Here is a 13,434-nt window from a genome sequence, read left to right on the forward strand (position 1 = left end):
AGTTCAATAATTCTACCTCGAGTTTATCAAACACCTCCGGTTCATCCTGATTGGAGCCATAGATTGTACACAGTGTAAACCCCACCTCAAGTTCCACAATTACCCACCTGCCCAAGGTATCTGCCAGGCAGCGTCTAGCACCACCCAAACTGGATTTAGCCAGTATTGCCACCCTTCTAACAGCAGACGTCTGTGTGGAGCATACCAACCGATCAAACCCTTTAATACTTAACAAATGCTTTTTAGCCCAGGGTAAATGAGTCTCCTGTAAACAAATCATGTCTAACTGATTTGACCTAACAAAATGCCCCAGTCTTTATCTTTTACTCCAATCATTCAAGCCCCCTGTATTAATTGAACAGATCTTAAGCTTCCCCATTATTCTCTAGTAAGATAACACCTGACCATTGCCTCAGCCGAAACCAACGATTTACAAACAATACAATAAACCAGACAAAAACAGCATAGCACCAGGTAATTTTCTCCCCCCCCCTTTTTGTCCCTCCCTTCCAATTGAAGCACAACCCACCACCCCCCCTTCCCCTCCGACTCCACCCCTCTGTGAACCCCCCCACCCCACCCTCCCCTAGCTTAATTTGCCCCTCCACCCCATAGGGACGCTCAGACTATAGTCTGTGCATATGTTGTGCACAGTACTAGCGGACAGGGGCTCCTTTCAAAAATAACATTGACTAGGTTATAATAGACCCTTATAACTGCCGTAAAAAGAAAAAATTCTCAAACCACTCCAATTCTGCAATACCAACTGTTTTCTCCCCACCTCCTATCCCATAACCTCCCCCCCGTATTTCTTTATATACACCAGTGAGCAAAGTCCATCCCTTCTCCCCCACCCCCCCCCCCCCCGCAGTGAATAACCACAAAGGCAGCTTTATTTGTCCAGGGAGTCCAGGTACTCTTTTGCTTTTATCTCTGATGAAAAGTATTGCGTAATGCTCTGATTAATCACTTTTAGTTGTGCTGGGTTAACAAGATAGACCTGGATTTTTTGGTCCTGGAAAGGTTTTATGAGCTGCCTCAACCTCCAGCGCCTTTCTACCGTTACATGGCAGAAATCGGGCCGTACAAAAAATGAGACCCCTCCACTTGATCTTTTAGCATCAGGCCTTGCTTTGTCGGAGATAGTTTGCCGCAGGAGAAAGTTCCCGAAAAAAACTAATATAGTCCATGGTCTATCACCCTCCTTTGCTGGTGCTCGAAGTTTAAGCAGAATGCGATGCGCTCTTTGGATTTCTGCCGCCTAATCCCACTCCGATAGTTCGGGAAAAGCCACCTTAAAAAGGTCAATTCTATAACTCCTAGTGTCCGACCCATCTAAACCCTCCTGAACCCCAGCACTCTGAGATTGTTTCTCCTTTGTCTATTTTCAAACTCTTCAAATTTCCATTGTATGTCTTTAATTTGAGCACCTTGGGCCTCCACCAGGGTTATAGCACTAGTCGCATCAGCTTCCGTAGCCACGATTCTCTCTTCCAGGTTCGCCACTCTTTCTCCCATATTTGAGAAGGCCTTAGAGAGCTTCCTAACAACCCCCTGCATTTTCCTCATCCCCGACTGAGCTTTCCGGCTATCTTGCTGCGTTTCCTCTCTGTGTGCCAGGATAGCTTGATGTATTGTATCCAGCGGGGGGGTACCGTCCGCTACCACAGGTACTTTACTTGCAGAAGAGCCTGAAAGCGGAGTGGCTGACGAGTAGTCCCATGTCAAATCTTTCCTGCCTCTATTCTGCGAGCCATTTTGCCCCAAGGATTTTTGGGCTGTTAAGGGGTGGTCCTCCTCGCTATCCTCCGGGTCTGACTCTAAGCTACTAGCCCCCTGCGACGTGCACATAATGTCATCCGACCATTCTGCTCCCTCCGAGATGGAAAAGAAACAATCGCTGGGCTCTTTCTCCACTTCCCCCTTATTTTTATCTGATAGCAGCTCAGCCGATACAATCAGTTTATTACTTTCTGGCACGGCGACCAAGGGCTGCCTTCTATTCTGATTCTCCTCTTCCTGAGCCCGGGTAGATCCGGCCATTTGCTTATCAATAGTCCCCTTCCCCTTGCTGTCATTCACCTTACCGTCAAAACTACCCTTATCGCCAGTACCAGAATCCTCTGTTACAACTACTGTATCCGATTGCTCGGGGGGGGGTAATGAAACAATGTCTATTAGTGCTTTCATCCGATAATACTACACTGTCCTTTCCCCTTATCTCCAATGTTGTGGATCAGATTGCTGTCATCTGAGCTCACTCCATCTGGGACATCCTGAATCTCCACGCGGGTAATTGCCGGACTCACCTCCTTGTCGCGGGACCGGCCCCCAGCTTTCCTGGAACTACTCTCGCCGCTTACAGCCACTGCAGCTGCCTCCACACCAGCGGACGATTCCTTTGATCGCTGTAGCCGCTCCACTACTGAGGGACCAGCCGGGCGGTTCTTGGCAGATACTCCGCCTCCTCTCCTGAGCGCCGGCTGGTTCGGCGAGAGCAGCTGGTGTGGTCATCCGGGGAAACTTCCCGAAGCTGCCGGGTCCAACGCGGTCTCACCGCGACCCTTACGAGCGGCTGCGGCCGCTGCCGCCTTAGACGCTGCTGTACTCGTCACCACTTTCGGGGCCAACCCCAGACCTCCTCTCGCAAGACGATGAAGCAGCCGCTGCAGGTAATCTTAGATATACCGCCTAATTATTTGCGGCGCCGCTCCGGCTCGATATGTCCACAAGGATTTACTGGAAAACAGCAACAGAGACGGGGGGGGGGGGGGGGGGGGGGGTTCCTGAAAGACTTAATGGAGCAGTTTCTTCGCCTTTAAACGGGTCTCATACTCAATAAAACCACCACTGCCAGCTAGCACCGCTGTCGACCTCCTAAGCGCCCGACATCTTGCCCCTATCGCTGCCCCCCCTTCCTTGTGCCCCACCACAGATGCTGCTGAATTTGCCAAGAGGCAACACAGTGAACCTTGTCATGCACATGTATGCGTTAATCTACCTTTGTTTGAGGCAATAAATGAGCCTACATTTTGCGTAAAATATTTAAATATGACTGACTCTGCATGAATGTATACTTGTAAGTCAAAGTATAGATGTAGATATATCTATTCACTGGAAAAATCAAATTTTAAAGTAACTTTATAGTTAGGCGTGTTTAAAAGATCTGTTTTTGTTTAAAAAAATAACTTGGAAACTCACTGACGAAACTTAGTTAAGTGAAGGTCAGTCATTAATGTTTTGAACTACAAAGAACACAGGCATTCACCAGTTCTAGTTGGCAAAGCTAAATATAACTTATGGCCCCGCCATGCACTGCTAATGACCTCACATACGACATCACTCATGACATGTTTTGTGACATCATTTATGACATCACTGCCAAAGAGTGTGCTGCTTTTTTATAGTTTACAGAATGGCAGTAACTACCATATTATTTTTCTACCCAATTGTGTCTAGCCTGTGTACAGCTAGTGGGTGTAAGTGTTAACAAAATGCATGTGTTCCTAATACATCATAGGTATGTAGACGGATTACACAAGTTATACATCTTTGTATTGAAAAGTAACTCTGTGTACAGTTCACACTTGCCAGCTTGTTTTCTGTATGTTCCACACAAGTGTTTTTGGCTCTGCCTCTATTAAATTTTCTTTATAGAAAACGACCAGCAGAGGTCAGTAAAATACCAGAATCACTTTAGCATCCTCTAGATTCCAGTCCATAGAAATTGTCTTCCACGAGCACCCATAGACAATAATATATTTTCAAATCTTGTATTTTCAGTGATATGGCCACAGAAGGCCCCGATTTCATATTAAAAACAGAGCTTTGGACTATACCATTTCCCGCTGAGTGACAATATTTCACCCCATGTATACCCATACCTGGCGTGTCACGCAGTTTAGTGCTTACTTCCCCTCCATGTTCAAGAACAGTAGATGTTTCAGCACCCAGGCTAATGTGCTGCATAGCTAAATACATACAAGGTCCCAAAGGCGAGACCGATTGCATTGCAAATGCTTGTTAAATTGGACTCCCTTTTTTCTCGGTCCCGCTTGATGAATCACTCCAAGGCTTTCCATATACAAACGAGCCAAAAATTAGCACATTTTATTAAGGCTTTCTATTTACACCCATACAATGTGAGATTCAAGCGTTTTAAACCAACACACACACACTGATGTGTGCCCACTCACACTCTTTAAAATGACCCTTTGCAGGGGGCCCCACTATTTTTATATTGGGCCCAGCGTCCTCCGGAAATCAGTTCTAGAGGCCTCACTGCCCATGGGCTAGGATGGGGCTCCCCTTTAGTTAAGGTGACAGGTTTTTGGGGTTCTATCCCATCAGCACAGGGTGGACACTGAAATCCAACAGCGAACTGCTTGTGTTGCGGTGAGACTAACATGGAGGCACATATGTTGATAATGGTCAGTGGACCCATCTGCTCTACCCCTCCCCCCGCCAGCCAAAGCTCCGTTGACCCTGCGTTGCCTCCGGCTCATCCTAGGTGGCTCACCCGTCTCTCTCCCCCCCCCCCCCCCCCACCTCCCCTTCGCCCACCCACGGACAGGTTGTGGCCAGAGGGCCGGGTCCAGCCCATCTCTTGTGCTCTCAGCATCTTTAGATCCTGAGGCGAAGAGCAGGGCCAGTCCACCCGTGTGGCATGGGCTTTAACCCCGCCCCCCCACCACCACCACCACCACCACCACTACCGCCGCAGGTGCTCTCTGCTCCTGCACTTCCGGGTCAGGAGGAGGTGACAGTGAGGCAGCCAGGGGTTTCAGGGACGGAGGGACCGATGCCAGGCCGTCAGGGCAGTATAGACCTGCCCAGGGGGTTGGACACTGGTGCTGGCCTGAGGTACGCCTGAGGCTGGAAGTCACTCTCTGACATTACCTCTGTAGGTCACTCTTTCGACAGTGTGGAGGGTGTGCACTCAGTCTAAGGGTCAGAGGCAGGGACACGGGGTGATATAGAGTCTAAAAGAGGGGCAGTGGCGTCTCATTGGGGCACGGTTGGTGATGTGGGAAGGAGCTGGTGATGGGGTACTGTCAGGGGACCAGTAGTCCTGACTTCGGGGGCTTTGGAGTGATGTGTGGACAGTGTCTGGGTGACTATAGGGGGAAGAGACCCTGTGAACAGGTACACAAAGGAGGACAGCAAACCGTGTCTGTCACAGAGGAACGAGGGCCCTGACATGAGGGGAAGTGTCTGAGAGAACCCCAGGTGCCCCCGACATCGGGCCTCACAGTGAAAAGTGAAGGAACTGGACATACAGGGAAGACGGATGGGAAAAGGCCAGAGAGAGGCGGCACTGTGAGTATAAGAAGAGACTGACAGGGGCAGAGAGAGACCGCGGTGAGTGTGTTATATTGGGTGTACCGAGAGAGGGTTGAGGTAGCCAAAGCTAGTTGGAGGGCTGAGGTCGAGAGAGGATGAAGGCGCACAGAGCTCAGAGAGCGAGTAAGAGAGAGGGGGAAAGTGCAAGAGATAAGAGAAGTAAGGAGAGAGACATGACACAGGAAGATTACGTTTCAGTTTATCCCCCCCCCCCACCCTCGCTGCCTGATGGTGCAAGGGTTGAGGCTGGGGAGGCCAGGCGTGCCCCCTAAGTGCCAGAGTTGACAACATTTAAAGCAGCGAAAAACGACCCACCACAACGCAAGCCCGCACAAAGTGTCGATTTGGGATTAATGTTCCAGTGCAAAGGTTGTTTTGCACTGGAAGGTTGCCTAAAGGTAAAGAAAAGCAGCGATGAGCTTTACTTTGCGTCAAGGAGGCGACACATGGCTAGCACATGCGTGTTAACCAAGCACACACAAAGTGTGTCTGGTACACATAGGGGCATGGGAGAGTTAAAGTTGCCCGTGGCAGAATGTTTCTATTAGGACATGGCCCCTCACTCACCCACGGGTGACACGCTTCATCAGTGGGTTCCCTCCTCACACCTGCACCCAGTGGTGCCTCGTGGGCTACAACTCTCCAGTGGGGGAGGGGAGGTGCTTTAAAGTTGCAGATGAGCGAGTGGTAGAGTGCGATCTAAATATGTACAAAGAGGGGTGACAGTAAAGCGATCTCCTGGTGGGCCGCATGTCCGTTTTATTCTGCTGCCACCAGTGGAAAGGATTAACAAGCATTTACAATGCAATGGTCTCGGCATTGGTAAAGTTAGAGCTATTGGCATTGCTCATGACATTATTTTTGTTTATGTTTTTGTTTTTAAAACATTTAAAGAAACGGCATTGTCCTGAGCAATGCCAATAGCTCTAATTGGTAGCCTGACTGTAAACTGGCTGTAGCATGGACAACCGACCGCCCAAATCAAAGGAATGGCCCTTCAGCGCCGCCGTCCCCTCACATAGGACATTACAAAGAGCTTCTAAGAACAAACCACAACCTTTCCACTTTTATATTTAACACTCCGCTCTCCAGGAAGCACACACACAAAAACACGAAACAACTCACGGGATAGGGCGAGAAAGCCCTCAGAAAGGTGGGATAGGGAACCGAGATTGAGAAAGTGCCACGACGCCACGCTAATGGTTCACAGCGCTATACAAACGCTGGTAACCTAAGTAACGGAATGCTACAAACAGCTTCAAGGCACAGCTAAAATGTATCTTACATTGTAGTCCTCACATTATCGATTAGTTTTAAAGCATTTAAAAAGAGCGGGTGAAAAAGCACACAAGTGGTAGCCAGAGAGGCCGGGAGAAGTAAGACTGTTCCTGAACATGAAACCTTCTATTCACCAATTTTCACTAGTGCTAAAGGTCCCTTTGCAGGGATGGCGTGTTGGGGCATGAAACTAGGGTGCCATGTCTTTCTGAAGCTGAGTCCCCCCGAAAACAGAGCTCGTGCTACCTACAAACAAAACCCAGCACCCTGAATATCAAACGTGGCTCTTTACCCTGCAACACCAGGAATCGACACCAGACCGCTCAGATGCACCAAAGAAAACACTGCCCATCAGCAACCACCTCACCAGGAAAACACCGCCTGGAACCCACACATGAAGAGGGCCCTAACCTGGATGGACACCTCCATACCAACCAGAGGCGCAACTAGAGCCAAATTTCGGGGGGGGCTGAGCAAAAATTTCGGGGGGGGCTGAACTTTAAGCAATTGGCAGAGTGGAGCTGCAGGGGCTCTTAGAAGGGGTGAAACAGCGAGGCCTCATTAACAACCAAATGGTCTTTTAAAGACCTGTAAAGTGCTCGGGTGCGGCTGCTTTTTTGCCCGGGAAGGTGTCTCATCCCGGGCTGCCGCACACGACGCGGGGGGCGGGGGGGGGGGGGGGGGTGGCTGAAGCCCTTTGAGTCCAATGGGTGTTGCGTGCCTGATACCAACCCCCCTGTGGCCTCCTGGAAAACACTACTAGTCTGAGTCCCCTATAACATTTCACTCCATAAAGGACTCCAACCTCACCCACCCCCAGCGAGGGTACACAAGCACGGGCAAAGCCAACACACCTGGGACAGATCTGGGGAAGGGGGAGTTACCAAGGAAGAGCAGCCTTCAGTGCGATAGGTTGGGTTAAGTACAGCCATCAGGCGAGTGCGGCCGGCAGGGAAAGAGCGGCCGGCAGGGCAAGTGCAACGGGCAGGGCAAGTGCAACCGGCCGAGAGCGGGAGCGCCGGTGGGTTGGCAGCGGAGGCATTTACTCCCCTTTCGCTGATTCCGCCTGCCGTCAACGCTGCGGAAACTGCTGCGCCCGTTACGAGATTACCCAGCTGAGAGACCTTGAGCTGGTGCGCGTGCCGAGAGGGTGCCTAGGCAGCGATTTGAAGAGGAAGCAGTGTGACCCTCAAGACGCCCTAAGCTGCAGCTCTCCTGAGGAGCTACCTGGCGCACGGTGAGTGCTGGTTGCCCTGGCCTGATCGGTGGTCTGACATTTTCTAGTGTGGCCACGCGCTTGCAGCGGCGCTGCCCATAGGAATCGATGGATTCAGCAGGGCGGTGATCCTGGGCTTGGGATCGCCTGTGGAGCGGGGAATTGGTGCCCAGTGCAGCGCAGGGCCCGTGATTGGGGAGCGGAGGTTTGGAGCCTGGCGGGCACTGAGCTTCTTCAGCATTGGACATAGTCATTCACTACGCCTGAGAGACCGCAGTGCCCCTGATTGTGCCCTTCAGGAGTTTTCCGCGTAGTGCAGGGAAGTCGGGATCCCGTTCCAGATAACAGCCTTGTGAGTTGAGACAGAGCACGGCCACCACTACTGGTACGCATCTGCTTGCGGGGTGCCGCCGCCTTTCTCCGAGGCAGAGCAGAAATGCCTCGGAGAAAGGCAGCGTCCTTTTCGGATTCGGGGGCGTGTTTTGCTGTTGTCTCCTCCCTGAGACTTCTCGCGAAAAACACGCCCCCCGATCCGAAAAGGACGGGGCCTAATGGGAGTGACTGACCTCTTCTCCAGTGGCTGGCCAGCATTTACGAGGCCAGCCAATGGAGAACAGGGGAGAAGAGGGGCGGGTTCAAGCCCCTCTTCTCCAAGTCATTAAATCTCGGAGCGAGACTGCGCAAGCGCAGCCTTCGCAGCCGAGACCTAAAAAGTGAGATGAGACAAGAAGTTTGGAAAAAAGACTCCCTCTGCAAGGTCGACGTGTTTCTGCCCCAGTGTGGCCCTGTCTGGGGGTCAGGGGCATTCGTCAGGAACAGTTTGGTACAGTCACTCTGCAAAAGCAAATCTAAAACCTGGTCCCGGCCTAAAGGTAGCAAGCCAGGTGATACAGAAGATGGCTTTATAATTGGGTGAACCATCATACTGCATAGTGTAGAAATAGAATCATTTTAAGAGTATTCAAGGACATGACAACAGAACGAGCCCCCCCCCCCCCCCCCGCTCTAGTGTTAGGCTATGGGTGGTCGCACAATCACCCACTCTTTAACGCAAAGCCTAATTTACTAACATTTTAGACCAGGCTTTGTGCCCAAAAATATTCGCCTCCTCGAGGCAGCCTCTAAATAGGAGAAAAGGCGATTTCTCAAATGTGCATGTTTGCTGTGCGCGGTACAGCGCACGTACAAAGTGGGAAACGTTTTAAAGTTAGTCTAAATATAGGAGCAGATTTACTGAAAACTCAGAAATGGAGTGTACCAAGCAAGGTATCTGCTCTGCACACGACGGAGAGCAGGACAGCTCTACGTCCACTAAGGTACGCACGGCCCTACTCTCTTCCGAGCGCTGGCGCACTTTCAGGATGCATAGAGTCACGCACGCCCCTTTCTACCATGGTACAAAGGTGTGTGCATCATGTCTAGCGTAGATTTTGTACTAGAGGGGTAGCCTTGCTGGACAAAATAGCACGTCTAGACAAACTTTAAACTTTTTTCAGTTGGTATGTCTGCTGTACAGTACAGCACACAGGCAAAGTCAGGAAAGTTTGGAACACTAAAGCATGTCTCCTTTTCAAGGCTGTCTCAAAGATGCATTTTTTTTTGGTAACAAGCTTGGTCCGCTGTTGTAAGAAAATATGTCTTTGCATCAAAACCCTGTGGGTCCTTACATGGGCCCGGATGGCCAGGATGCACTAGGTAAGAGCGCGCATTACAAATTATTTTCATTTAATTTCGCGTACCATCCATGGAATGTCTCAGTCACACAAAGTTTTGGAAAGCAGCCACAGCCCTGCATTATTTTTAGGCAACTTTTCTGTGCAAAACCAGCTTTATGCTGGAAAGTATATTCCAAGTAAACATCTTGCACTTCTTTGCATCACTTTTGTGATTCAACCCTGGCACAAAATGTCAGTAAATCTGCCCCACAGTGTTTTCTTCTGGAAAGCTACCCTTCCGTTACAAATGCTAGACTCACGCGCACACCTTTGCACTATGATGTAAAGTAGTGTGTGTGTGGCGCCCAGTGGCGTAACGAAAGTTTAAGGCCCCCCCTGCAGTGTACACAGAGGGGCCCCTGCTCTGGATTTTACCCGGAGCGCTCAGACCCGAGCGCTGTGCTGAGGGGGACCCCTGCAGCTGGGAGGCCCCCCGCACCGCGGGTATGGGGGGGCCTATGTTACGCCCCTGGTGGCGCCATTAGTATATTGCGGTTCGCCTTCTGAGCACATTAGTAAAGCGGTTTAGTGACCAAGCGTAATGCAACGCTCTGGGTCCTACCCGGCCCCCTGCTCTGTCTTTGTTCCTATTTTGTGGTCACTGGTCTGTGTCGGTCTCGAGACAGTCCTTCGTGCAGGCATCTCCAACGAGTACCTTGTGAGCCACTGGTAGCTCTCCACCCACTTACAAGGAGCTCTCCTGAATTACAAGCTTTTGCTGGGTTGAATTAATTATAGGTACAGACAAATTAAAAAGTGTGTGTGAGAGCAAAGGTATGTATATTTTCAGAACTCACAACCTGATGTTTGGAGAAAAATGGTTGAATTCCTAAAATATCTTTAAAACTGATAGTTGAGTGATGAATCGTGTGGCGTTGGGTTGCATTATTACTGATATAAACCTGCTGGCGGGGCATTTAAGCGATGGCTGTTATGCATTACAGCGCCTTGACATTCCTAGGAGTAGCTGTGCGCTCTATAATGGCTTTTCTTTCATACGTTCATGGATTATCGATGTGAAAGTACTCCACATTGATAAAGCATTTTTAGGTCTCGCCTGACCCAGCGCATGCGCTGGTCTGGCGAGACATTTTGTGAGGGCTCCAAAAAGTGCTACAAGGCCAGCCTAGAGCTACAGTGCATGTGCGTGGGCGCGCGCGTCGCACTTTAGCGCGATTACTTTCTCGGCCGTGCTCTTTGTTCTTCGTGAGGCTTCACTAGATTGCAGCAGTTAAAACAAGCATTGGCATAGCCAATAGGTCTAGCTTTTGGGCCCTTATAAGTGTTTAGTTATGCAACTGTTGCATGGCTAAACACTTATAAGGTCCCAAAGGCGAGACCTATTGGCTATGCCAATGCTTGTTACATTACTGCCGGCAACCCTGCCTGATGCCCTGAGGGCATCACTGCTGGCAGGGGTTGATTAGTGCCAGGGCTCTCGTCTGGAGGCAGCTTGCACCAGCCCATGTCTCCTGTTAGCGCCGCCTACAACAGAACCATCTACTAACCTTGAAAGTGGATAGAAGATGTGGCGTAATGGCCAGAGCTGCCGACTTCCGAGCTGGGGAGTCACGTTCCAGTGTTGGGATCGGCTCAACATCCTGTGATTATGGGCAAGTCACTTAAACTCCTCGTAAATTAGTGTGTCTTTAACTGGTGCTGATGAAAAGCACCAGTGTTGATTATTAAGTGCCTTGCTGAGCACCGGAAACCACCGGCTCAAATTAAGCACGGACTGCTGGTAATCTTGCATATGGTGGCCAGTACGGTAATCTTGCCTGATGTGGTCAGGATTACAGCATTTGTATAACATTAGCAGCTCAGGGAGGTTCTCAGTGAACATAAGTAGCTCTCAGAAGGGTGGAGACCCCTCAGGTGGGTATCCTTGACGCTTCTGCCTGTGACGTTTCTCTCTACTTCCTACTGACCCCTACAGGTCTACATCAGTGAACAGGGAGAAGCCACCCAGTACAGCTCCATAACCAACCAGTCGAATACAGCTGTGGGCGGAGACCTCCTGTTCGACCAATTACAGGATCACCTATACGTCATGACCCAATCAAAGGTAAGAGGGAGTCAAGGGGTGGGGGGGAGATAGTTAGTGTTTGTTACTCAGTAAGAGCGAGGTCCGGGTTCTCTCTTGTCGGTGGCTTCATTCAGTGCGCCTCAGGGGTGTGAGTCAGTTCCGCTTCTGGGCGCTAGTCGTTAAAGGGCCAGCACCGAGGGTGGAATGCGGCAGCATCCCTCTGGATGGCCGGAAGGAAGGGTTTTGGGAGTGTGTCATGGGACAGTTAGGTGAAGTGCCAGAGTTTGGCTCCCAGAAGCACCTGTCTCCAGCGCCCCCTTGAGGTGGTTTACGGCGGGTCACGCACACCGCTCAGATCTGTTTTCACTAACCTTTATAAGATGTATAACGTTCGCATTTCTCCTTGAGGGGTCGAGAAGCCCTTTTCAATAAAAGTTCCCGAGAGAGAGAAAATCACAGAAAAAGCTCAGCTATAAATATTGTTCAAGACATGCAAAAAAGGGCAATTAAAAATATTAGTTAAAATTGCCATACCTGATTTAACCCAGGATACGATAAAACACTGAGAAGACGAAAAAATAAGTTTAAGGGCAACAAATGTGAGTTTCAACTATTGTTCAAAAGGACAATAAACGAGGTGTCTGGCCAGGGCCATCTTAAGGATTTTGGGCGCCTGCCTCAAAGGTGTTTTTGAGGCTCCTGTTGGGATGATCCATTTTCATCTCTTTCATGCCCTCGTTGGCCAGGTCACGGACAGTGCGCAGGCACTCGTCAAAATTCTAAATGTCAGGGATAGTGACAATATTGTAACACACCAGCAGCGCTCTAATAAAACTCTGAGGCAGCCTCAGGGTGGGGGGGGGGGGGTGGGGGGACTGAAAGACTGTGTTTGACGAACAGCAAATGAGGTGGCCCCTGGAGGTGTCTAGTTGAGGGTGACCAGGGGTGATGCTGGCCTCTTGAATGATCTCTCGTGGGGGCTTTCCGCCTGTGACCCCAATTCTCTCTCTCTCTGGCAGGTGCTGAAGGTGCCCCTCTCGGAGTGCGCTCGGCACTTGGACTGCAAGTCGTGCCTGTCGGAGAAGGACCCCTACTGCGGCTGGTGTGTTCTTCAGGGCAGGTAAGGCCCGTGTCCTGCCCCTCCCTAGTGGGGACCCTCTTTACCTGTGTGTGGACCCATCCTCCGTAGGGGGCGTGGCCTGCAATGCTAATGCCTTCTAATACTCGCCTGCAAGCAATGGAGTGTGGGAGATGTTCAAGACTCTTCCCCTGCGCACTGCCAGCTGGGGGCAGTAGAGAGGGCAGAGCGTGGTGCTAAGAACCACCTGGTCCGAAAGCCCTGAGAAAGAGGGGCAAACATCTGGGTGTCACACAGGTCAAAGGTGTAAACCCTAACAGGGTCATTCAGACTGTCATATACTTTAAACATTTCTCTGAAACCACAGTTACATTTGCTGTGATGGAGCCTTCTGAGCTTTCAATGGACACCCCTGTACTCGCCAGGCACCAGCAGTGGAGAAGTGTGGCTCAATGGTTAGAGCGGCAGATCCTGATGCAGAGGTCTGGCCCGGGACCAGGGTTCAATTCCCGCCTCGGCGGCTCTTGGATTCAATTTCCCCGGACCTGATAATTCTCACCTCGGTGCCTATTCTAATCATGGGTCCCACTGTGCAACTCTGGGCAATAGCTTGCTTAATCTCCACAACGGCCCCCACAGCGCTAGGATGCCTGGCTTCACCTTGGGGGTGCCCAGGAGTGGACATCTCACAGGAAAACCAGGAAGGGTTCCACAGCGGTACGAATACAGCGCTACGAGACCCCTGGGTAGAAGTGCGCTATATAAGTACATTTACATT

The 13,434-nt window shown here is 50.6% G+C and overlaps 1 protein-coding gene across 1 annotated transcript in view; it reads left to right on the plus strand.

Moving 5' to 3' along the window:
- PLXNB1 (plexin B1) overlaps positions 1-13,434 on the plus strand; it is a 469,341-nt gene that overhangs the window by 283,390 nt on the left and 172,517 nt on the right. The window contains exons 5-6 of the mRNA XM_085624251.1: positions 11,489-11,617; positions 12,598-12,698. Of these exons, the coding sequence (XP_085480377.1) occupies positions 11,489-11,617; positions 12,598-12,698 (230 nt within the window). The remainder of the gene's footprint in view (positions 1-11,488; positions 11,618-12,597; positions 12,699-13,434) is intronic.

Source organism: Triturus cristatus, chromosome 9, assembly GCF_964204655.1.
Source record: "Triturus cristatus chromosome 9, aTriCri1.1, whole genome shotgun sequence".
NCBI classification, from domain to species: Eukaryota; Metazoa; Chordata; class Amphibia; order Caudata; family Salamandridae; genus Triturus; species Triturus cristatus.